The sequence below is a fragment of the Petromyzon marinus genome, chromosome 78 (assembly GCF_048934315.1).
Source record: "Petromyzon marinus isolate PM22_M1 ecotype Great Lakes invasive population chromosome 78, UKy_Petmar_22M1.pri1.0, whole genome shotgun sequence".
Lineage (NCBI taxonomy): Eukaryota > Metazoa > Chordata > Hyperoartia > Petromyzontiformes > Petromyzontidae > Petromyzon > Petromyzon marinus.
This window is the reverse complement of record NC_133744.1, coordinates 895,904-919,316: the sequence shown is the minus strand read 5'-3', so window position 1 is coordinate 919,316 and position 23,413 is coordinate 895,904. Positions and strand designations below refer to the sequence as shown.

General features: G+C 44.0%; 2 protein-coding genes across 4 annotated transcripts in view; both read left to right on the top strand.

Moving 5' to 3' along the window:
• The window catches only part of LOC142907390 (uncharacterized), a 366,512-nt gene that overhangs the window by 252,043 nt on the left and 91,056 nt on the right, over positions 1-23,413 (top strand). The window lies entirely within an intron of this gene.
• The window catches only part of LOC142907345 (guanylate-binding protein 1-like), a 162,645-nt gene that overhangs the window by 71,604 nt on the left and 67,628 nt on the right, over positions 1-23,413 (top strand). For 2 of the 3 annotated variants that reach the window (XM_076056764.1, XM_076056763.1), the window contains exons 10-12: positions 364-414; positions 17,573-17,623; positions 21,949-22,011. In XM_076056764.1, the coding sequence (XP_075912879.1) occupies positions 364-414; positions 17,573-17,623; positions 21,949-22,011 (165 nt within the window). The remainder of the gene's footprint in view (positions 1-363; positions 415-17,572; positions 17,624-21,948; positions 22,012-23,413) is intronic. The other variant, XM_076056765.1, reaches the window with a different exon arrangement.

Here is a 23,413-nt window from a genome sequence, read left to right as displayed (position 1 = left end):
CAATACACTGCGGCCTTAAAAGAAAAAAAAATACATGCAAAAGGTGCTATTTTTTGCAAATGCCCGTTTTCGCAGAGACCAGAGGTCAATTTAATAAAGGTATAAGACATTGTTACATCAATCTGACATTTATAATACAATCCTTACTGTGTATTTTACTCTCACATCGTTGTCTGTATTATAATTTGCATTGTTAATTGCCCCCAATTACAGATGTGTGATGGATGGCCAACGATGATATATACATACTTCAAGACAAATTAGGAAAGCAATAAAACGGTTATTTATGCTGTAGAAATCTGCATTGAATATCGTTGTTAATGCACTTAATACTGATTTCTTTGCATTATGGTAAATTTTCAGTTACAAACGGAATGCGCAGAAAATTTGAAAAAGGACGTGTATAATCTTCAGGTAAGAGACTCAAATAACTAAGAGGCAAGCACGTTGAAGAAGTTGAATATATATATTCTTAGTTTTTTCGGTAAAGTCACGTTGAAGAGAAACAACAAAATAACAAAATATATATAAAACAATAAAAAATTCTCACGACGTTTCGACCATAACTCAAACGGTCATCATCAGGTGTGAGTTATGGTCGAAACGTCGTGAGAATTTTTTATTGTTTTATATATATTTTGTTATTTTGTTGTTTCTCTTCAACGTGACTTTACCGAAAAAACTAAGAATATGAATTACTGCAGTCACGAAAGCTTTAAATCAAAAAGTTGAATATATTTAACACGCAAAAAATGGGCATTGCATGTGATGTTTTTTTTAAAGACAAACTAGTAGTTTTCCATGAGGCTGAGAGTAATGGATATCTATTTGTGTTATTACATTTTATTTTATTACAGCCTGAAAATGTAATTCTGTTGTGACAGTTTTACTCATCACATACAAATGATAATTTTAAGAAGTTGAAGTCGTATAAATAACTCAATTTGTCAAAAAAAATTGCACGGAAACAAATAATAGACTACATGTTTACAGGTTTTATTTGAAAGATAATATCACCCTGACTCAAGAGGGGTAGTAAAGCATTGTACAAACAAATTTAAAGATTAAATAGGGAACGATAAACTCCTCTTGAGAGAAAGCAATGAGGAAGTTGTGAGTCCTGCATTCCCTTTTAAACACATGGAGACTAGGAGCACACCAGACAGCAACTTACAAGGCATTTCAGGTCCTAGGAGCAACACTTGAGAAGGCCCAACCACCTAGCGTTCTTTGCAAGATCTGTGGCTGGGAGAGTCGGCCCTTCTCTGAAGATCGCAGCACATAGGCCCCAGTCACATGAGGGACCAACTGGGCCCCCAGGCACGTATGTCCAAGACCATTAAGAGCTTTATAGGCAAAATATCCAGCTTGTTCTGCAAAAGAAAGTTTTCTGGAAGCCAGTGCTGAACGCGGAGAGTGTGGGTAATTCATTAAGAGTCATCGCCTTACGAATACCCGACTTACAAACACCCACACTTACGAACCAGCTTCCGTGAAATATACCTTTCATTCAAATTGACTTAAAACGCGAACTCGCAGGTGCAAAGTCAACCCCAGAAATATTTTGTTCTGCGGAGCAATCCTCCGCGAGATGTAATGAGTCTACATCGTGTTTGTAGTGTTTATGTGTGCACATGTTCGTGCTCGCGTGTGTGTCGAGCAGTCGTGTAGCGGTTAGCACCGTGCGTTACGAACACGACAACCCCAATTAGATTCCCACTCATGGCGAAAACCAGTAACGATTACCTGAACTGGTCGTGGGCCTCCCCTCGGTCGACTCGGCCTCATGAGTACCTGGTGCAGTGTGTAAAAATATCACACTGTGGAGACAAACGTGGCCGGGCATGGTGCTGGTCACTCATCCCCTCGTATGCCATGCTGGCCTTAATAGGTGCTCTCGCTAGCAACACTCGCCCCAACAGTCTGTCAAGGCTATAGGGGGATCATTGTCGTTGAGTGTGCACACAATTGTTGTTACTCATTGCACTCTTTCTGACAAGCAAGCCTTCATCAGGACTCAAGGTGAGAGAAAATAAAACAGATGTAAAATTTTGATTTAAAGCTTTCGTGACTGCAGTAATTCATATTCTTAGTTCTTTCGGTAAAGTCACGTTGAAGGGAAACAACAAAATAATAAAATATATATGTTTTATATATGTGTTTTATATATATTTTATTATTTTGTTGTTTCCCTTCAACGTGACTTTACCGAAAGAACTAAGAATATAAAAACAGATGTTGCTTATGTTCATGTTTCTGTAATGACGACTTGGGCGCACTTGAATTGAGATGGTTTCTTTATTAAGGAACACGTGCTTCTTCTTTGGTTCTTTCGGTAAAGTCACGTAGAATGAGAATAAAATAATAACATTAAACAATAAATTCTCACGACGTTTCGGCCACAACACAAGTATCCTTCAGGTGAAGGAACAGAACTGTTGGGACGACAGAGCTTTAATGCACGCTGCTAAGATGCACCTTGACAAAGGGGTTTACATATCAAACAGGATAATTTATCATTGAAATAGCTGAGGGATTAGCTTGTGACTGGTCACAGAAATAGCTATGTAAAAGTCAAAGCCTACACCTCAACAAAGGCACCTAGTACAAATCAAACATGAGAATTTAGCATTGAAATAGCTGAGTGATTAGCTTGTGACTGGTCACAGAAATGGCTATGTTAAAGTCAAAGCCTACACATCCACAGAGGCACCTAGTACAAATCAAACAGGAGAATTTAGCATTGAAATAGCTGAGAGATTAGCTTGTGACTGGTCAACGAAATAGCTATGTTAAAGTCAAAGCCTACACATCCACAGAGGCACCTAGTACAAATCAAACAGGAGAATTTAGCATTGAAATAGCTGAGAGATTAGCTTGTGACTGGTCAACGAAATAGCTATGTTAAAGTCAAAGCCTACACATCCACATACTTTAACAGGCAGAGACACCACTTCAGTAGCCCCGAGCCTCCCGCCTATTCTCCATATATATGGTGTTTAGCCACGCCCCATTCCCGTGGCCAAGCCCCTATTCTCGAACCTTGTCGCTGACCCTAAACCATCTGTTCTACTCCTGTTCTCTTACGTCACCTGGCATAGCCCCTATTCTCGATCATTCCCATGGCCACCAGTCCAATTCGCACTGCACGCCAAATCCCCTGGCATAACCTCGCGTGGCCACTAGTCCATTCATACGGTAACATCACCCCCCACACCTCCCCCCTCTTACAAATGTAGCCGTCCAGGCTAATACAAAATTTTACACAAATGTGACAATTTGGGCAGAATGACAAAACACACCTGTATGCAAGAAAAACCCGCCAAGCGACTACAGCAATTGAACAACACAATATGACGATTGAGTGGTGTAAGCCATCTCACAAGAACGAACAACCACACACACACTATGTTTCACAGAGCTACACAATATGTTTGGCCTTGGGAATCAACAGTCCAATTTCGTGGTTTGGAGAGCCGTCAACGCAGCCATAAACTTCTCGACCAGGTCCTTGACGGTTCATTGAACGTGTTGGAGTCTTGTGGGCCTCTGGGACTCAGAGAGTTGCATCCTGTGGGCAGAACAATGCATTTTCCAAGTCGCACAGTTACTTTGGATGGCTGCTGGCATGTCAGACATCCCAGACCGCGGGCATACAGGACATGGAGATGAGATGTCTGGTTGGGGATGGACGTATGGTTTGAGGCACGATGGGTGAACAAACCAACGGCAACGCCCCGCCTGTACTCGTACGCATTCTGGCCAATTCACTTCCACAATCTCGACCAGCCCTCGCCACGGCGGTGCAGTTTAGGCGATGTACGCAGCTGCACCTGCGGGCAATCCAGCCATGCTTTGTCCCCGGCTGCCCAAGGAGGTGCATGCTTGTACCATCCTACGGTCGTCTCGTTAGCGGCTTGTGCCCTGTCAGTATATTCCCTCACCGCCACATGTGCTTCTGTCACTCGCCCAAGCATAACCTGCACCTGCACGGGTATGTCCCGTTGTTTACATGAGGCTGTGTCCATATTCTTAGCTCTTTCGGTAAAGAATATGAATTACTGCAGTCACGAAAGCTTTAAATCAAAGGCTGTATCCAGTTAAGCCTCGATGGGGGGGGGGGGGGGGGGTTCCCGCCCCCGCCTGCACATTATAAAAAGAAGGGGAGAACCCCGTAGTGGCATGTAGAGCCATCTTATACACCACCAGAACCCCTTGGACATGCAAATCTTAATCCGTTTGCCTCATTTACCACTTGGCAAAGCATGGATGATATCGTTCTGTTCAAGCGTTTTACCGTTGCATTCGTTTAATGATGGTATGGGGGCTTCCTAATTTTTTTAGTACCCAATGCATCACACACCTTGCGCAAAAGCTTAGATGAAAGATTACGACCCTGGTCAGTGAGGAGCTGCTCTGGGGCACCCTTGTCCAACATGTCACTGTGCAGGAGCGCATCAGCAATGGATGCAGCTGTTTGGTCAGGTAATGGCCAAGCCATTGGCAATCCTGCGAAATATTCCACACCCACAAGGAGAAACCTGTTCCCTTTTTGCAAACACGGAACAGGGACCTAGGATATCCAGCGCGACCAACTCATTGATTCGGGACACCATTATGGACTGCAATGGGGGCTGTGCACACTCCATCCAACCTGTGACTAGGCGATGGGCATCAGCCCTCATACCATTTCTGACGAACACCACCTAACCAGTGAACTGGAACACGTACACCATGCCCTCAAGATAAATGGATACTCGGACCGCATTATTCGCAAAGCTGTGTCTCCAACCATGGAGAAACAACCCCCTGAGACGCTGATCAAATCATCATGTTACCATACATAGCAGGCGTTACCAAAACTGTTTCCAAAATCTTAAACAAACACAAGATCCAGGTCTGATTCAGTACAGTACACAAAATCCGTGATCTAATCCCATCTGTGAAGGATGTCATTCCTGGCATGCAATATCCTGGAGTCTACAAACTAAGTTGCACATGTGGTGGGTGTTACATTGGCGAAACGAAACGACATATCTCGGACCGTGTTCGCGAGCACAAGTGAGATCTTAAACACGTCATAACTAATACCTCCCCCGTGGCTGACCATTGCTATAACGCAGTGGGCTCTCACGATATTGTTTTTTTCCGAGACCAAGGTACTCTGCAAACCTTTGGGCTACTATTAAAGGTTTGTTCATAAAGCCATCCAGATATATAAACATAGACATAACTTCAACCGAGAAGATGGATACAAATTGAGCAATCATTGGAAGGATGTTACTACCCAGGTAAAACGTTAACTGCTTTATGGTGTTGCCTTCATATCCGCATCTCCAGTTTCTTCAGCCTTCCACTCCCAGCCGCGCTCACTTCTCCCCCCCCCCACCCCCCCGGCATTTTGCTATACTTGTGCCTTGCTCGCCCTGTAATCCCTCTAGCTTTCAGTACTCCACTCCCCGTACCCCACACCCCCTCTCTATCTCTCCTCCCTGGCTCCTCCCCCCTCTCTTACCTATATAGCCTCTTGTTACAGCAGCCCTTTTGCCCACTTCAGCAATTGTTGCTTGCTGTAGTTGTTCCACCTGATGACGGACGCTTGTGTTGTGCCGGAAACGTCGTGATTTAATTTATTTTATTTTATAACTACTAGACTTTACCAAAATAACTAAAGAGTAGTAAAATTCCCATTGCAAAGTCAACAGCATCTTATGACGTCTGAGGTATAGCAGCTTTGTTTCATGCACCACACACATCAGCTTACCCTGCAGAGGTGTGGGGACGACCAGACATCGATGTTGAGTGATCCCATCCCACCAAATCAAAAGTCCCTCATGGTTTTCAAACCGTAAGACTCCCGCAGAGGCAGGAGTATCCCAGTTTGCTTCCGCGCGATGTGGTAAGGTCAACAGAGTAGTATCATCCATCTGCAACTGCCCCCATTCTGCATGTGTGAGCCCCAATAACATCTGCTGGACTACATAGTGACAGACCAGCGGATGCGAGCCCATGTCCTTGACACCAGGACCTACCGTGGAGCTGATCTGCCCTCTGACCATCGACTAGTCATCTGTAAGATGCGCCTGCCATTCTTCCACTCCGGTGGTGGGTGTACACCCAGGACCCCATTCCAACCTAAAGTGGCCTGGTCTCAGTTATCTGATGAAAGTTGCAAGCGAGAATTTCATCATGGCTTGCGGCTGGGATTGGCATCGTCCCCGACTCCTCCTGATGTCGAGGGTAAATGGGCGAGGTAGGACTGTGACTCATGCAGCTGCAATGGCTGCTTTGGGTACGCGGTCCAGACCTCCCCAGAGACCCTGGCTGACAAAGGAGGTGTTCAGGATGGTTGAGAAAAAGCGACAGGCCCACTGTCATTGGCTACAGAATCCCACGTCAGAGAATGAGGAGGCTTACCGCAGCCTTCGCTCAGAGGTTCGGAGAGCCGTGAGGCGCTGCAAGGATGGGTAGTGGTCGCGGGTCGCTGAGGAGATGGAGTCTGCCTCAGTGGCCTGTGATCACAAATTTCTATTTAACTCCATCAAAAAAGTAATCTGCAGCGCCACACCTATTACCATCATTAGGGGAAAAAACGGTGATCCAACCTCCGACCCCCAGGAACAGGTTTGCAGATTTTCTGAGCATTTCTGTGAGGTCCTGGGGGAAGGAAAGTCCATCAGCCAGGAAAACATCGTGGCACAAAGTGAGGATGACCCTGCTGAGGCTGCGGTGCCTCAACTATTGGAAGAAGTCACCCCCTGTGAGTGGCTGCCTGAGGTGCGATCTGTTGAGGAAGTACTGAAGGCGATCCAGAGTCTGAGACCAGGAAAAACAACAGGCAGAGATGATCTCCCAAGTGAAATGCTGAGGGAGGGTGGCGTTTGTGCACAGACTGCCCTATATGACATCATAACAACAGTCTGGACCACTCGACGGGTTCCGCAGGATTGGAAGGATGCCCTGGTGGTCCCCCTTTTTAAGAAGGGGGACCGCACAGACTGTAACAACTACAGGGGTATCTCACTCCTCAGTGTGCTGGGAAAGGTCCTGGCAAGGATTATTCAACATCGCCTTGCCAGGCACGCTGAGGAGAGGCTTGCGGAGCCCCAATGCAGTTTCAGGAAAGGGCGGTCCTGCACAGATGCCATATTTTCTGTCCGTCTGCTACAGCAGAGGTATAGGGAACTCCAACCTACATCTCTGCTTTATTGACCTGGTCAAGGCCTATGATACCATCAGTAGGCCTGGGTTCTGAGTTGTTCTTCATGCTTTTGGAGTACCTGACCCTCTGCTCACGATCATTAAAGACCTTCATGATGGTGAGCGGGCCCGGGTAAAACTACGTGGCCGGGAGTCAGAGCCATTCCCTATACACCTTGGAGTGCGACAGGGATGTCCTCTGGCTCCCACATTATTTAACATCTATTTTGACCACGTAGTTTGTGAAGCCTTCAATAGCTGTACCGGGGGAATCTCCATATGGTACAGATATAATGGGAGGCTGATCGATGCCCGGGTGCGGTCAAGGGATGGCTCCCTATTGCTCAACCACGTTATGTATGCTGATGATTTGGTAATAGTTGCTCATTCAGAGGAGGGGTTGGAGATGCTGCTGCTGAGATTGATGCGTGCCACTAAGAGGTGGGGCCTTACCATCAGCCCCACCAAAACAAAGCACCTGCCTTGGTATTTTGTACCATCGGACACTCCACCCCCACAACTGCCCCATCAATCGGTGATGGGGCAGTTGTGGAGAGTTTCCCATACCTGGGCAGTCTGCTTATAACTGGCTCCAGTTTAACAGCAGAGGTCTCACTCCGAATCAGTCGAGCGGCAATATCTTTTCATCAGTTGCGTAACGCTGTGTGGAAGCTACCTGGTCTGTCGCTCCGCACTAAGCTTCAGGTCTTCTCGGCCACGGTCATTCCCTCCCTTCTCTATGCTTGCGAAACGTGGACCCCCCTAATGGAACATCTTTGCCGGTTAGAAACATTCAGGCTGGCCTGCCTACGATCCATCCTGGGTTTAACCAGACTGGATTGTGTGAGGAGCTTAAAAATCCTTGAAAGATCTGGGCAAGGTCCCATCGGTGAGCTCCTCCGGCGGGCAAGGCTGCGATGGCTGGGTCATGTAGCCCGCATGCCCAGCCACCGCATGCCGAAACAGCTTTTGTTCGGCCGGATTTAGGGAGCTAAACGGGCGCGGCACGGGCTAGAGAAGAGATGGAGTTACGTTGTACAGGAGGACGTGGAGCTGAGTGGACTTGCCGATGACTGGTACCAGCGGTGTCAAGATCGGCCTCTGTGGAGGAGGCTCGTGAAGGACGCTACTGGGCAGTTGGAGGCAGTCGCCCTCCAACAACAACGGAGGGCGGAGGAGCGACGCTCACAACAAAGTGCAGAGCGCCGGGTGGCTAAAGCACAGCAAGTTGGCGCAGTAGGGGGCACAGGTGGTGCATCAGCCACTCGTCTCAGTCATCTCAGTCAGTCGACCCGTGGCACCTGCTGGGTCTGCCCCGTGACCTCCTGCCAGCGGGCGTTCGACACTCCACGTGGCCTCGGGGTGCACATAGCCTGGCACAAGCGTCGTGGTGACGTCACCACCACTTAGTGGCGAATGGCGGTTGTTGTTGTTGTCTTGTACACATCCGCCGTGGTGGGTTCTTCACCCCTAAGGGAAGCCATGACCGCCGGAGACACAGACGCAGGTGGTTTACACCAGCCAGTGCCGGATGCGCATGCACACAGTTCCTTGCGAGGTCGTCAAGACAACGCGTCCACGTGACTGTCTCGAGCCATACCTATAGACAAACTGGAAGGAGTAGTCCTGCAGTATTTCCAGCCAGCACGAGAGCTGGCCAGATGGTTGGTCTATTCGCAGAGAGTACTGCAGGGCCGCATGGTCAGTGCGAACCACAAAGTCCCTGCCATAAAAGGTATGGCCTGTAATGCTGCATGAAGCAGACCATTGCCAGCAGCTCCTGCTGGGTAACACAATGCCACTGCTCGGCTGGTGACAGAACGTGACTACCATAACTAATGACCACTTCAACCCCGCTTTTTTACTTGAGACAGGACAACTCCAATACCCAGGTCGCTGGCGTCTAAGATGAAGGGCAGGGAGAAGTCAGGGTAAGCCAAAGGGGGCACGTTAGAGAGGCCATCGCGTAGTGTGATAAAATGCAACCTCTGCCTCCTCTCCCCATTTGAATTTCTGGTTGTTGCGGTCAACGCATGCAAGGGTTTTGCAATTGTTGCGAAACATGGAATGAACCGTCGGCAATAGGATGTGAACCCGACAAAACTCCTTACTTCCCCCACAGACATTGGGGTCAGCCAATCCCGCACATATGCCGTTTTGTCAGGGTCCGTAGCAATCCCGGAAGCGCTCACAATGTGTCCCAAGTACCATACCGAGGTTTGCAATAGATTATATTTGACAAGCTTCAATTTCAGATTAGCAGAGCGCACCCTAGTTAACAATGTATGCAACCATTGCAAATGCTCCTCGAACGTACGACCGAACACGAACGCATTTGTCCAAATAAATAAGGCATGAGTCCCATTGCAATCCTGCCAGAACCATATTTGGATCGGGCACAGGCAGGTTTGTGTGCTCCCACATGCACATACTCCCATCATCACCATCCATCACAATCCATCTTCACCACCCATCATGATTACCATTCATCACCAACACCACCACCACCCATTATCAACACTGGCAATCAATAATTGTTCTCATGGAGCATTCTCAATCTATAAGTAAATTAAACGTAATTGAGGATTCAGGCTTCGCCTAGAAACAGGTTAGTAGGCCGCAAGCCTTAGGCCTAACGGTTTAAACTTTAATTTGGTTACCCAACTATGGTGTTTAATAACTTAACAATTACAGAGATCGTTAGATGGAAGATCTTCAGTCACCCATAATTCTTAGTGGATTTTTTTACTAATTTGAGGATTAATTTTCACGCCGCAGGCTTCGTCTAATAACAGGTTAGTAAGCCTCAGGCCTAAAGATTTCAACTTTAATTTGGTTCCCCATCTAAAGTATTTAATAACTTAATTTTGCAGAGGTCCTTCGATGGGAAATTATCAGTCACCTCTTAATCTATAAGTATTTTTAGAATTAAATTGAGGATCAATTTTCTTGTCGCAGGCTTCGCCTAGTAACAGCTTAGTAGGCCTAAATGTTTAAACTTTAATTTATTTACTCACCGAAGGTGTTTAATAGCTTAACAATTTTACCGAGATCGATAAATTGCAGATTATAAGTCATCCCTTAATTTTTAAGCAATTTTGTTAAATGTAACTTGAGGATTAATTATCTGTCATGTTATCGTGGTTCTAGCTGTTCACGAATGCTGCAGAGGTAAAGGTGCAGTCCTGCAACTGCCGGCTCATGCCGCCACGAGAGGAAGCTTTCAAAAGCTCGATGAGATCTTCCTCAAATCACTACTGTGTTGGCGTATAGCACATAATATTTTCTCGGCCTTCATGTGGTAAACCAACAAGGTAACATGATCGTGTTCTACACGTCAACATCAGAAGGCTTGTGATTATAAATTAAATCAACTAAAACAAAAAGTGCCAAAACTGGACCCAGACATTTTCTGCCTTACAGAAACATTTCTCACTCCGGCCGTCAATAACATGCAGATTACGATTGACAACTACAACCTTTTTCGACTTGACCGAGGGTCTAAAGGAGGTGGAATTGCCATCTATGTTCGTAGTACTATTGCATGTTCACCAGCTCATTCCTTGTTAAAACAATATTGCTTTGAAGGTCTGGCTCTCAGAATCACTCTCCCTAAAAATCAACAGATATTGGTAGTGTGCTGCTATAGACCACGTAGTGGTAAAGATGTTCAAGCTGGGAGCACACTGAGGGAGCTTCTTGGGGGCCGCCCTGAAGGTGAAATAATTTAAATGGGTGATATGAATTGGAATTTGCTAAACCCGCTGGCCGTGGCCACAAATTTTGCAGATTAATATAACCTATTTCAATTAACGTTTCCCCACAAGACCCAACCTAAAAAATCCGGGACAGCCATATCTGCTTGACGTCCTATTGACTAATGCCCCTCACAATTTGCCACTTATTGGTGTTCTTGGTAATAACCTTAGTAATCACTCCTTCATGTTTGGGGTGAGATCGTCAGCCAGACCCAAAGCCCCTCCTAAATTGGTTGATAAGCACTCCATGAGACACTTCAGCATACAGGCATTTACTAATGATGTGATTCACTCGGATATTGACATGGTCTGTGATATCCCTAACCTGACAACGGCTTGGGAGACCTTCAGGTACACGTTTCTCCAAATTATTAACAAAGATGCTCCGTTGGTTAGATTTTAAATTATCGGCAACTGCCCACCATAGTTTGATCCTTTGATTACTAAGCTCATGACAACTAGGGACCAGGCTTGGGCAGTTGCTCAGAAAAGCAATTTGGTCAAAAACTGGCTAGAAAACAGGATTTCAAGGAATAGATGTGTAAAAAAAAACGGCATGCAAAAAATGCTTACTTTTCCTCCACTCTCCTGGAATCACATGGCAACGGCAGGATCTTATGGAAAACAGTCAAAGTATCGAAAGGGCATCTAACAGGTAATCTTCCTGTTGCGCTTAACCAAAATGGGGACTATTTTTCAGAGCCCCAAAGAGTAGTCGACAATTTTAACGTTCATTTTTATGAAGCTGGTGACCCTTTTAAATAATGTATTGGGAGTCACCCCTGCTCATGCAATTTCCTACACGCCTGTCCAAACATTAAACTAATTTAGTTTCCAGCCTATCCACGAAAGTAATGTTCTGAACCAACTTTCCTACCTCAAAGGGTCTTTCTCTATCGGAGCGGATAATATTCCTTTCTTTGCTCTGCTAGCTGTTGGTCACCTAATTTACAAATCTATAGCCCATATTTTCAACCTGTCCATCAAAGAAGCATCAGTACATCTAGAATGGAAACATTCCTATGTTCATACTCTTTGGTTCTATTGGGTAAAGTCACGTAGGTGAAAATAAAATAACAAAAAATCACGACGTTTCGGCCACAACACAAGTGGCCTTCATCAGGTGAAGGGACGAGACTGTCTGGAGGACAGCGCTGGAGTGGGAGAAGCCACGCTTAGATCACGACCTTTAAGCTGTGTGAGAAGAAAACACCAAGCGCCTTGACAAAGGAATTATCATAATTTAGCATTGAAATGGCTCATTGAAAATACTTCAATGAGCCATTGAAAATACTTCAATGAGCCATTTCAATGCTAAATTATATGCTAATTCCTTTGTCAAGGCGCTTGGTGTTTTTCTTCTCACACAGCTTAAAGGTCGTGATCTAAGCGTGGCTTCTCCCACTCCAGCGCTGTCCTCCAGACAGTCTCGTCCCTTCACCTGATGAAGGCCGCTTGTGTTGTGGCCGAAACGTCGTGATTTTTTGTTATTTTATTTTCACCTACGTGACTTTACCCAATAGAACCAAAGAGTATGGATCCTAGCAGTCACGAAAGCTTTAAATCTAGAATTCCTATGTTCGTCCACTTCACAAAGGGGGCCCTAAAGATGATCCAAATAACTATCGACCTATCTCAATTTTGTCCCCGTTGATGAAAATGTTGGAAAAAATATTAAACTACCAAATTAGCAGTTTCTTGTCCAACAACAATCTCTTACATCGAAACCATTAGACTCTCTGAGTCATATTTACAGTAGCCTTGATAATAAGCAGTACTGCGCCAGTCTTTTTCTTGACTTGTCCAAAGCCTTTGATACAGTCGACCACAACACCCTGCTGAGTAAACTAAGTTGTGTCCGTTTCTCCAAACACGCTTTTAGGGATGTCAGCTTTTATTTCTACACGTGCTGACACCAACCACCCCAAGCAGAGGAGTTATAGCCTGCCACAAAGAAAATCAAACGAATAAGAATAAGCAGAAAACCACCCACGCACATCCAATCACACCTAGTGTTCCTAATGCCTTCCCGAGACTCACACAGACGCTTCGGGGGGCGGGGGGGGTCATACACCTCCCATACTCTCCCCCATGCAACTCTGCTTCACAGAGTGCCCCGTGTTCCTCCTCAGGGGTTTCCACCCCTCGCCTGCTAACCCCTCGCAGTGGGCAGCTCATGCCTCAATCCCCAGGTCGGACGCTGGAAACAGATAACAATAATAATACTTGTGCCACCTAACGTTTCCCTATAAAATATATATTCCATGGAGTTGGAGACAGCCCTCAACTGCTACTTACAGTGAAAATCCCTTGGTCCTCACTCGCGTCGCTGCTTTAGTGTGGGAGCTCGCCCAGCCACTACTGGGGGGTGGTGAAGAAATGCTGCCGCCAACATTACTGCTGCTTCTGCGTTGAGCTCCTACTGCCAATTCGGGTGCTCCTTTTTTTCGTGATGCTCAGCCCATTGTTTAGCCCCTGGGCCAATCACGTGAGAAGTCCGACTATAAATGGTCTGTGGTTCCCTCCCCCTGGTTGGCGTGTTCCACTCAAAACCTGTCCCCACACAGGTCTGACCATGCTGTGGTGGCTCCTGGCTCCACACAAAGGAACGCACCCAGAAACCACTAGTTTATCTCTCCAGCTCAATGGGTATGCCTCAAGCACTACGCCAAAGCTACTTCTGACACCAATTGTAATGATGACTTAGACACACTTGAATTGAGATGGTTTCTTTATTAAGGAACACGTGCTCATACTTTAACAGGCAGAGACACCACTTCAGCAGCCCCGAGCCTCCCGCCTATTCTCAATATATACGATGCATAGCCAGGCCCCTGTCCCGTGGCCAAGCCCCTATTCTCAAACCTCATTGGCCCTAGACCACCTGTTCTACTCCTGTCATCTTACATCACCTGGCCATGCCCATTTTCTCGATCATTCCCATGGCCACCAGTCCATTCGCACTGTCCACCAAATCCCCCGGCATTACCTCCTGTGGCTACTAGTTAATTTGCACTACAAGCCAACTCTCCTGTCATTACCTCCCGTGGCCACTAGTCCATTGGCTCGTAGGTTGACTCTACTGTGATTACATTACTTTAGGTTTTATTTACGATAGTCTCTTCCTACAGTATCACATGGAAATTTACAATGTTCAATATTATTTATTAATTTGACAATTCTTCTATTTTTGTTTGCATTTAAATGCAGTGCATTATTGTGTTCTGACTTATGAACCGTTAGATTCAGGAATGAATTGTGTTCGTAAGTCGTAGACTGTCCATATAGTTATATATAAGTAAAAAATTGTGGCGGGGTTTGTGGGTGTGTGCGTGGGTTTGTGTGTGGTCGCGTGCTTGGCTCTCCAACGGTCGGGTTTACGTTAAAAAAATGGCCAGGTACCACGCCGTGACCCCCGCGGTGAGCAAGGGCTATTCATTTTTTCGCATCCGTAAACTTTAAATTAGTTTAATTTGCGATTTAGTGCGATTTTTGTGCGCTTCACATTTATTTATTTATTCATGACGTGTGACGATCATACCAACTCACGCGCCTTTGGTGGGGGGGACAGCCCATACCAAGTCGCACCCCTTCGGTGGGAGTGAGGGGGACATTTTCTTTCGCGTTAAAAATGTGATAATAATACACTAAATGAATACACTAAATGCTCAGGTAAATTATTCGCTGTGTGATGTCCCCCCCACCCTGATGCGTGCAGTTATTACTACTATAGAGTCGCTAGGTGCTACCACTATAGGCCGTAGATATTACTGCAGAGCAGTCGGGAAGATCATAGCTGGGGAGGGGGGGGGGGGTCAGGGGAAGCAGCCCTGCCCCAGCTGGCCAAGGTGCCACCTCGGCCGGCTGGACAATCTAGGCGAGGCCGGAGCCTCTGCACGGGACTAGGCCTCACCGCGCCACTGTCAAGTGAGTACTTTGTGCTATAGCGTCGATAAATACTGATATAGAATAAACATATACTACTGTAGTGATAGCAGATACCACCCCAGTTGGTATGCACTGCTGTAATCATAGCAGGTACCACCACAGTCGGTATGAACTGCTGTAATCATAGCAGGTACCACCACAGTCAGTACGCACTGCTGTTAGATTTTAAAGAGTAGTTTTGAAATATGTTTAAGACCTGGGCAACGCCGGGTACTTCCTGCTAGTCTATTATAAAAGCCTGGCATTCTGTGTCCAACGAAATTACAAGAGACTTTCAGAAAGCCAGAATCAAAAAGTTATAGACAGTGGACCCCCGCCCCAGATGTGGGAATAAAAAGTTTATCCAACAGGGTTACGAAAATTGTTGACCCCCTCCCCCCAAAAAAAATCACTCCCACCCCCCCAAAATATATATATTTTTCATAGGCATATATACCTAAACATCGTATATACAATAGTAGTATCTGGTTTATATACCTACACACCCTAAATACAATAGAGTCAGTAGTATGTCATCATACATACAATAGTCAATAGTATCTGTTATATATACCTCCACACCCTATCACCCTATATGCAATAGTAGTATCTGTTATATATACCTCCACACCCTATATACAATAGTCAGTAGTATCTGTTATATATACCTCCACACCCTACATACAATAGTCAGTAGTATCTGTTATATATACCTCCACACCCTATATACAATAGTCAGTAGTATCTGTTATATATACCTCCACACCCTATATACAATAGTCAGTAGTATCTGTTATATATACCTCCACACCCTATATACAATAGTCAGTAGTATCTGCACAATAGGGTGGGGGGGGGGGAGAAGATGACGGTAGTGGTGGCTACGGGCGAGGCGCGAGGGGCAGAGACGTCTCTTGTAGGAGGCGGCCGCAGGCTGGCAAAATTATTGTAATTAAAAATGGTACTCTGGCTGCTCTCTATGAGGTACACGAGGAATTCTACTGCGGCTCTGCCGACCGATTGTGTGTGCAATTGTCTTTGTGTAGAGATCCACACTATGTTGGTATGTGTACAGTACAACAATACATGTTTTCTTACTTCCTGTTATCACTGTCATTCCATAATAAACTCAGCCTTGTAATATATCACTTTTAAACCTTGCTGAATATAGATAAAATCTATACTCTTTGGTTCTTTTGGTAAAGTCACGTAGGTACTACTTTAGCCCACCGGTGTGTTGAAGAGTGAATCCACAACATTTACAGTTTGAGTACTGTAAATGTGGATTAACTCTTCAACACACCGGTGGGCTAAAGTTGTGAATTATTTGTCTTTTGTCAACGTGACACTTTTTTTTGCTGATTGGCCGTGTCGGGCGGTGGAGGGTTACGACACATTTATAAATAACGCGCTCTAACCCAAAACCTTTATTATGAATAATGTTGGTCACGAAAGCCTACGTGTTAAATTGTTCCAGAACGTTGGTGCTGCTACGCAAAGGCTTTGTCACCTATTCCTATTTTGTCCTAGGGATAGTTAAAAGGCAATGCGATTGACGTCTTAGGTTTCTTGGGGTTGACAATGGTGTTAATGAATTAGCTGCACATTGCATAGATTTGCTATTATGGATGTTATGGATGAACGGAGACCAATGTAGATTTCTTATTTCATCAAGTGAGGTGAGATTGAAGTTTAAGTAGATGTCACAATGGTCGGTCCTGTATGGTACATCTAGTACAAATCAAAGAGCAGAATGATTAAGCGGGTTTAGTCTGGTGGCATTACCCAATATTACTGAGTGGATGCACATAAAAATTGGTCCAGCCATGTGAAAGGCCACTTGAAATTGTGTGTGTACTATGACCACAGTCACGTGGTTAAATGGAAGGGGTGCAACATATTAGGGATGCCCTTCTAGATCGTGTAATGATGCAAATGAAGGTGACACAAGCAGTAAGGGTTGTACACACTCCTGTCAGGCGAAGGAACTACCCATGGAGAGGGATTGTGACAGCAGGCGTGTTTCACAGGATGGGTGAGGCTGTGGTGACAGCGGGGAGAGGGAGTGCCAGAGTGGAGGATGACGGCAGAACTGATGGTGTAGGTGAGGAGAGAGTGGGAAAACTAGAGGTCGTGTGGACAACGTGGGAAGTTTTTAGTAGTGTCCAGTTAACCATTGCCATGATAACTGTGATACACTGTATTATTTTTATGTCGTTCCTGGAGTTCTATTTCACCCGCCCTACGTTGAAGGAAAAGATTGAGTCGTCCATCGTGGTGGTCCTTACATGTGTATATGCGCGTGCTGTGTATCTACTGTATATGTTCATATTGTGTGTATCTGCCTATTGAAGATTTATGTCGTGACAATTTATTTTGTAAAAAAGTTTGATCCGATGTCTTATATATATGGTTCCCCACAGATTGAGTCTGTTGAGGGACAAATTGGTTATTTTTGGAGATTAAAACTGAAATATTTCAAGCCAATTTACCTGATGAGAGGAATACGTTTTGAGGTTCTAAAATATTTTTCAAGGTGCTTAATGTCATAGTGTTGTGACATGTCACTCTTTCGATTAAATGTTTCATATATATAATAAAATTAAATTAGCAAAATCATGAAAAAATATAATTAAGTGTTCGTCAGCATGGATATTAATAATTTGTCACTTAATGTTTATATGCAGATAGAGAATGCTGTGTTAAAAACCAAGATGAAGATGCATGAAATAAATGAGGTAAAACTGACAAAAAAGCTACGAACACAAAACTTTTATATTATTTGGGTCTTTCGGTAAAGTCACGTCGATAGGTTCAAAGAAAAAGCTATTTTTCTTTTCCTGATGACCGCTTGTGTTGCGATCAAAACGTCTTAGTTTTTTGTTGTTTTCTTTGAACCTATCTACGTGACTTTACCGAAAGACCCAAATAATTTGAATTCCTGCAGTCACGAATGCTTTAAGTCAAGACAAAACTTTTACACATCTGTAAAAATGTGCAGGTGAATGTATTTATACGTGTGCACGTATGTGTATATCAATGACGCACACAGCTTAGCATTTTGGAGGACTTTCCTATTGACATCAGTGTACATGTGAGATGTTAACTACCTCACCTGGTATACAGGACGTCGTGGGTTCGATCTCAACCTTGTTACCTGTGTATTTGGGGTTTGAATGTTCTCCCCATTGCCGCATGGTTTTTTTTCTCCAGGTCCTCCCGTTTTCCCCTCCACATTTAGAAATAACATCATGTGTCTAGAGTATTTCGCTGCAATACATTTCCCAATGAAAAGTTACCTCGTCGAGCTATCGTTTGTGGCCAGGTCGCTTCGAAAAGTAACTATACAGCTCAGTGGGCCTCACCTGGTAAAATAAAAATAGTAATATGTTTGTAATTGGTATATACACATTTACTGAAAGCATATTTTTAATGAGAGTTTTTTAGCATAAGTGGAGTAAAACATTTACTTGCTCTGTTCTGGTCTTGCGTATGACAATATTGTCAGGAGCAATATGCCAATGTCGAGGTCTGTTAGTCACGAGGGGGCTTGTGGAGAAAGTTGTGTAGTTTTATTATTCTTCCTCCATTTGAACAGTGCAGACTACAGTGGTTTCCAATATGGTCCGTAGTTTGGGTAGCATGGCCACAATCGCACAGTGACTTGTCCTTAATTTTCCATGAGATGTGATCATCGGCCTGTTAATGTACTCATGGAGTAGATGCTACACCAGTCTATTCAAGGAATGTCAAGGTCCGCAGGTGAATTGATTGAATCTCGAATTAGGAATTCATTCTAAATGTCCACGTTATACTTTGTTATCCAGATATCTTCTGGATCTGGTTGAGGATCTTCGATGGTGATTGCACAATCCAAGAAGGGTGATTGTCCTTTCACAGATTTGTTTCATATGGGGCTAAAAGCTTCTGTCTATGGTAACCCTTAGGACATCGTAGAGTGGGGTCATAGCACACTGGGCTCTCACAGAAAGACACATCAAGGGCGGCATCTGTTGAATGATTGTTCAGTAGAAAGCACTTGCGATAGTTTTTCAGGGATTTGGTCAGTCTATAGTTGTGGAAATATGCATCCAATAACATGAGATCAGCTGTTAGAGTATTTGCAAAGTTCTCAATGGTCTTGTCCTGTCATCTCCAAGGGTTATAAAATTGTGAGATTACGTAAATGAAAAGTCGCGTATATGTACAGCAGAAGCTCTGTTATCTTGCACTTTACCATTAAGAATGCTCTATTAACCAGCATGTGTTATAGACGGCAGTACAAATCCTCCTTCACGTATCCATAAAAAAATACAACAGCCATCTGGCATCTTGCTGTGCGCTTCTCAGAGGTATGTTGCTTATGTAAGCTTCAGGATTCTGCCGAGTGGTGGCGCTAGATGAAGCCTCAATTTAAATATCTGCTATTGTGATGGCGTTGTGCTTGTGCTGTGTCATGACTTTGTCTACTGTACTCGAAACTGCCCACTGCTTCTCTATTCAAATTAGAATGCGCTTCACTTGACTGGTGAGTACCTTTGCTAAATAATTTATAATTTATTTTATTATATAAAATGTAGGCTTAGTTTACTTCTTGAAAGTTGTATGTACTTTGAAAATATGGTGAATCATAAGTATTCCATTCCCCATTGATGCCGGATAACAGCTTTTACTGTATATGTTAACTAGTGATGGTGCTAGTACCGAGACAAGGTAGACCATTGTTGATACTTTTCTTGTGGTTGTGTTTACCAATTCGGTATTCCCTGAAAGTAAGGTCGCTGAGCATTGTGTCCATTAGATCTAATGATTTTTGTGCATCATCAGTAGTAGGCCATGTCGCCAAATGGTGTCATTTGCAGCAGATGTCAATAATTGCCGCTGTACTTTTCTATTGGCACTGCAATCCAGCTTCTATAAGGGTCATGAGGGCAACGATCTGATAACAGAAATTAAGGCCGTTTAGAAAACCGGCTTATTCAGGCAGAAAATGTAGGTTGATAATGGGGGAAAGTCTGACAAGCATGCCATGTCCCATCAACTTGGACGTGGAGGACCAGAGGGATATTGGCCTGTAGCTGGAGGATAATTTAGAATCGCGATGGCTTCATGACTCTAGCTTGCTTATGCGCATTTGCAATTTTGGCTATCATGGTGAAGAGTTTTGCAAGCCATTGTCTATCTAGTCCCAAGTTATTTACAAAACTCGGGACGCAAGCTAAATCCTGGAGCCTTGTTGGATGCTGTAACCCCCAGGCCACTTCCACTTCATTAACAGTGTATGCTCTCATTAAATATTTTGTTTGTGATAGTTGACTCTAGGTGATGGTGAGTTGATTCTAGATATATTGTTTGGTGAGTTTGTCTATTGATGATTTTAGAGCAAGACATCGCGTGAAAAGCCAAAGCATTTGCCATGTTTTTTTGTGGACTGTGCTTTATTGGTTTTGAGGCTCCTAGGTTCTAAATGAGCTGCTAGGCTTTACAGCTGGAGTGCAGTGGCATCTTTCCAACGTTTTCTTAGTGCAGAGTTAAGTGGTTCCATCTGTGCAATATCCTTATTTTGGTCACCAGTTTTGATCAACTATATATAGTGTTTTGTTTATGGCTCCCCACATGGCGTTTAGATTTTGCGATACCCCATCAAGATGTTTGTTTGTGTAAGATGTCAGAATTTGTATGCATTTTAGAAGGGCTTAGGCTTTGGATCCAGGTCTTTCAATTGGGTGGTTATTTTTTGTAAACAGAAGAGTTGGCCTCCTTAAGGTTCTAACATTGCTGTCGTTTTGAGATTATGACTGGTATCAGATGTACATAAGATCTGGTCTGTTGAAACGCTTTAGAAAATTGCCTATAAATGTTCTTGAAGCAATTAAAGGCTGTCCTTTTTTGGCCTTTGAGAAGAATACTAAGTATGGGTTGTCGTCCTTTTTCCATTGGGCTTGATGAAATGTGCCCAGCTGTTTAGAGGTCTATTATAAGGAAGGTGTATGGTGTCAACAACAATGCCTTCAGTGTTTCTCCAGCACTGTGTGTGGTGGCTATTGGAGCCACCCACATCTATTGCCAAGTGAGAGACTGCTGGCAGAGGTCGTGATGGCCATGGTTTAATCTGGGGCTTATATAAATTGACGACAGTCACATTTCCAACTCTGACAGTTATTGTCAATAGGCATTGCCTGATGAAGGTGGTAAAGTAATGTTAAAGGTGGTTTACAACAGCAACTACGATATAAACATTTATTCTGTAACTGGCCACGCACACGCTGTTATAAACGTGCATCTCCTATAAGGCGATGGTGGCAAAGTTATTTTACCTTCGCTTCCTGGCTAGGATGTAAAATGTAGTTCTTAATAGTCATTTGTTATTTAGTTAGTGTGCTCAAAGATTTCGTTTGAATGGTTTCTGGACAATAACATGTTGACATTTATCCCGACTGCTCATTAGATAAGCATTAACGATGCAACAATTGGCCCAGATGATGCTATTGTCGAAGCTAACGTAAAAATACATGTGACGGGTAGGCCACGCGAATGCTACCATATCCCACCCATCATTATTCTTAAAGTGTACTTTTACACTATATTTGGCATCTACGTGCCTTTAAAATTATGGAAAATAAAAAAAAAGTATAGAATATTTTATTTTTTCATCAGGGTATGAGGACATTTCGGCAAATCCACATTGTTCTTAGTTGATCTGGCTCTTTTGGTCCAATCTATCACATTTTTTACACAGGACATGTTTCACTTCATGTTTTATGTTATTGATATTATTAACTATTTATCCCACCTATGTTCTTATTGTGCTATCATCATCATCACATACCAAGTTGAAGGATTATACATTCTGAAATCTCACACCGAGTAATGCACTAGTTCCTTCAATTGAAAAAAATATGGACATCAGGAGGTGCGTCGTTGCAAGCACTTCATGTAATATTTTTGGTTTTTGCATAGAAATCGAATTATCTTTATTTCTTAGAGATAGACTATCCTAGATTAAATTGTTCTACGAAATTGATATTAATACAGTCATCACTGAATTGGTGTTCATGTGCAGAAAACCCATTCAGCATCAAAAGTGAAGCTGGAGGAAACTGTGGATGGCAAACACAAGGCTGAGGTAAAACCACTGTTTGTCTGTCTGTCTGTAATAGAGGTCACGATAACTCTTGGAAAGTTGATCGAATATGATCAAGTTTTAGGGGGAAGTTCTCTTGCTATTTGGGTCTTGTCCCAAATAAATACATTCAATAATACAAGGATATTTCGAAACCTGAAAACAGCACAAAACGAAAGCACAGACTTACCTCCTTCCTTGAAATGACATCCTAATGTGTGAGGTAATCTCTGGATGTCACACGCTTTCTGGGTGGGTGGCTTTGCACGCCTGTAATCCAGCACTGCGGAGGCAGCGAGGGGGTGGTTCACACAAATGTTGTAAAACTCTTTCCATGGGAATTGAGGCACCATAACCCCGGTCAGGAGAAAGTACGATAGCAAGTGGATTAATTTCCATCTGCTTCCATCTGTATGGGTGTAAATAAGCTCCTTGGTGAAGTCTATTATTAAATAGGTGAAGTCTATATTTCAAAAGGTATTTACAACTGCGAACGTTTCTACAATTCCACGATCAGTCAGCTCTGATGGTTTCCACTTCGTTGCATGTTGGTCCCCGGACTGCGGGCCTCGCTCCCCTTAAATACCCGCTCGGCTCCACCCCTCTTGGACAGTACCCTCCATCCCACTAAAGCACGTGTCTTCAATTATCTCAACGTATTTTATTTATTTAATAATCTATACAGTAGATACATTACAATGCATATCCATTAACAGTTGGGTTATTCATAGGGTAATCAACTTATATTATGCATGCACATTATATATGCACAGCATGCATGTACATTCTGACGTTTTTTTGGTGCAAGAAATGACAATACCTGATATTGTCATGTTTTGTTTATGTGGCAAGCCTTACTAATTGGCTGTGTTGGGTGGTGGCGGGTTTAACAAAACATTCATATTTACGCAATCTATCGCAAAAATACCTCTTATGGATAACATTGGTCGCGAAGCCTACGTGCTAAACTGAATGGAAGTGTAGATTTGAAGCTTTCGTGACTGCAAGGATTTATACTCTTTGGTTTTATTCGGTAAAGTCACGTAGGTAAAATAAAAGAAACAATTAAATCACGACGTTTTGGAGGCAACACAAGCTTCCGTCTTCAGGTGGAACAATCACAGTAGAAAATCTGTGTCAAGTACACAGCTCTGAGACGATAGGGTTTATATATAGGTTTGGGGGGGGGGGGGGAGGCGCCAGAAAGTAAACGTGGGTGGGTGTGAGGGCCGAGTTGAGCCGCCCCCGTTAAGCTGCAGGGGGTTCGGGGGGAGGGAGTGGTCGACTGCCACCGGAGCCGATGGCGTGCGAGTACGCCCCATTTTTGAAAACTAAACAAGCATCTAAAGTTTGTCATACCACCACTGAAAATTGCGGTACAATTAAGAGGTAGCTAACATTTGAC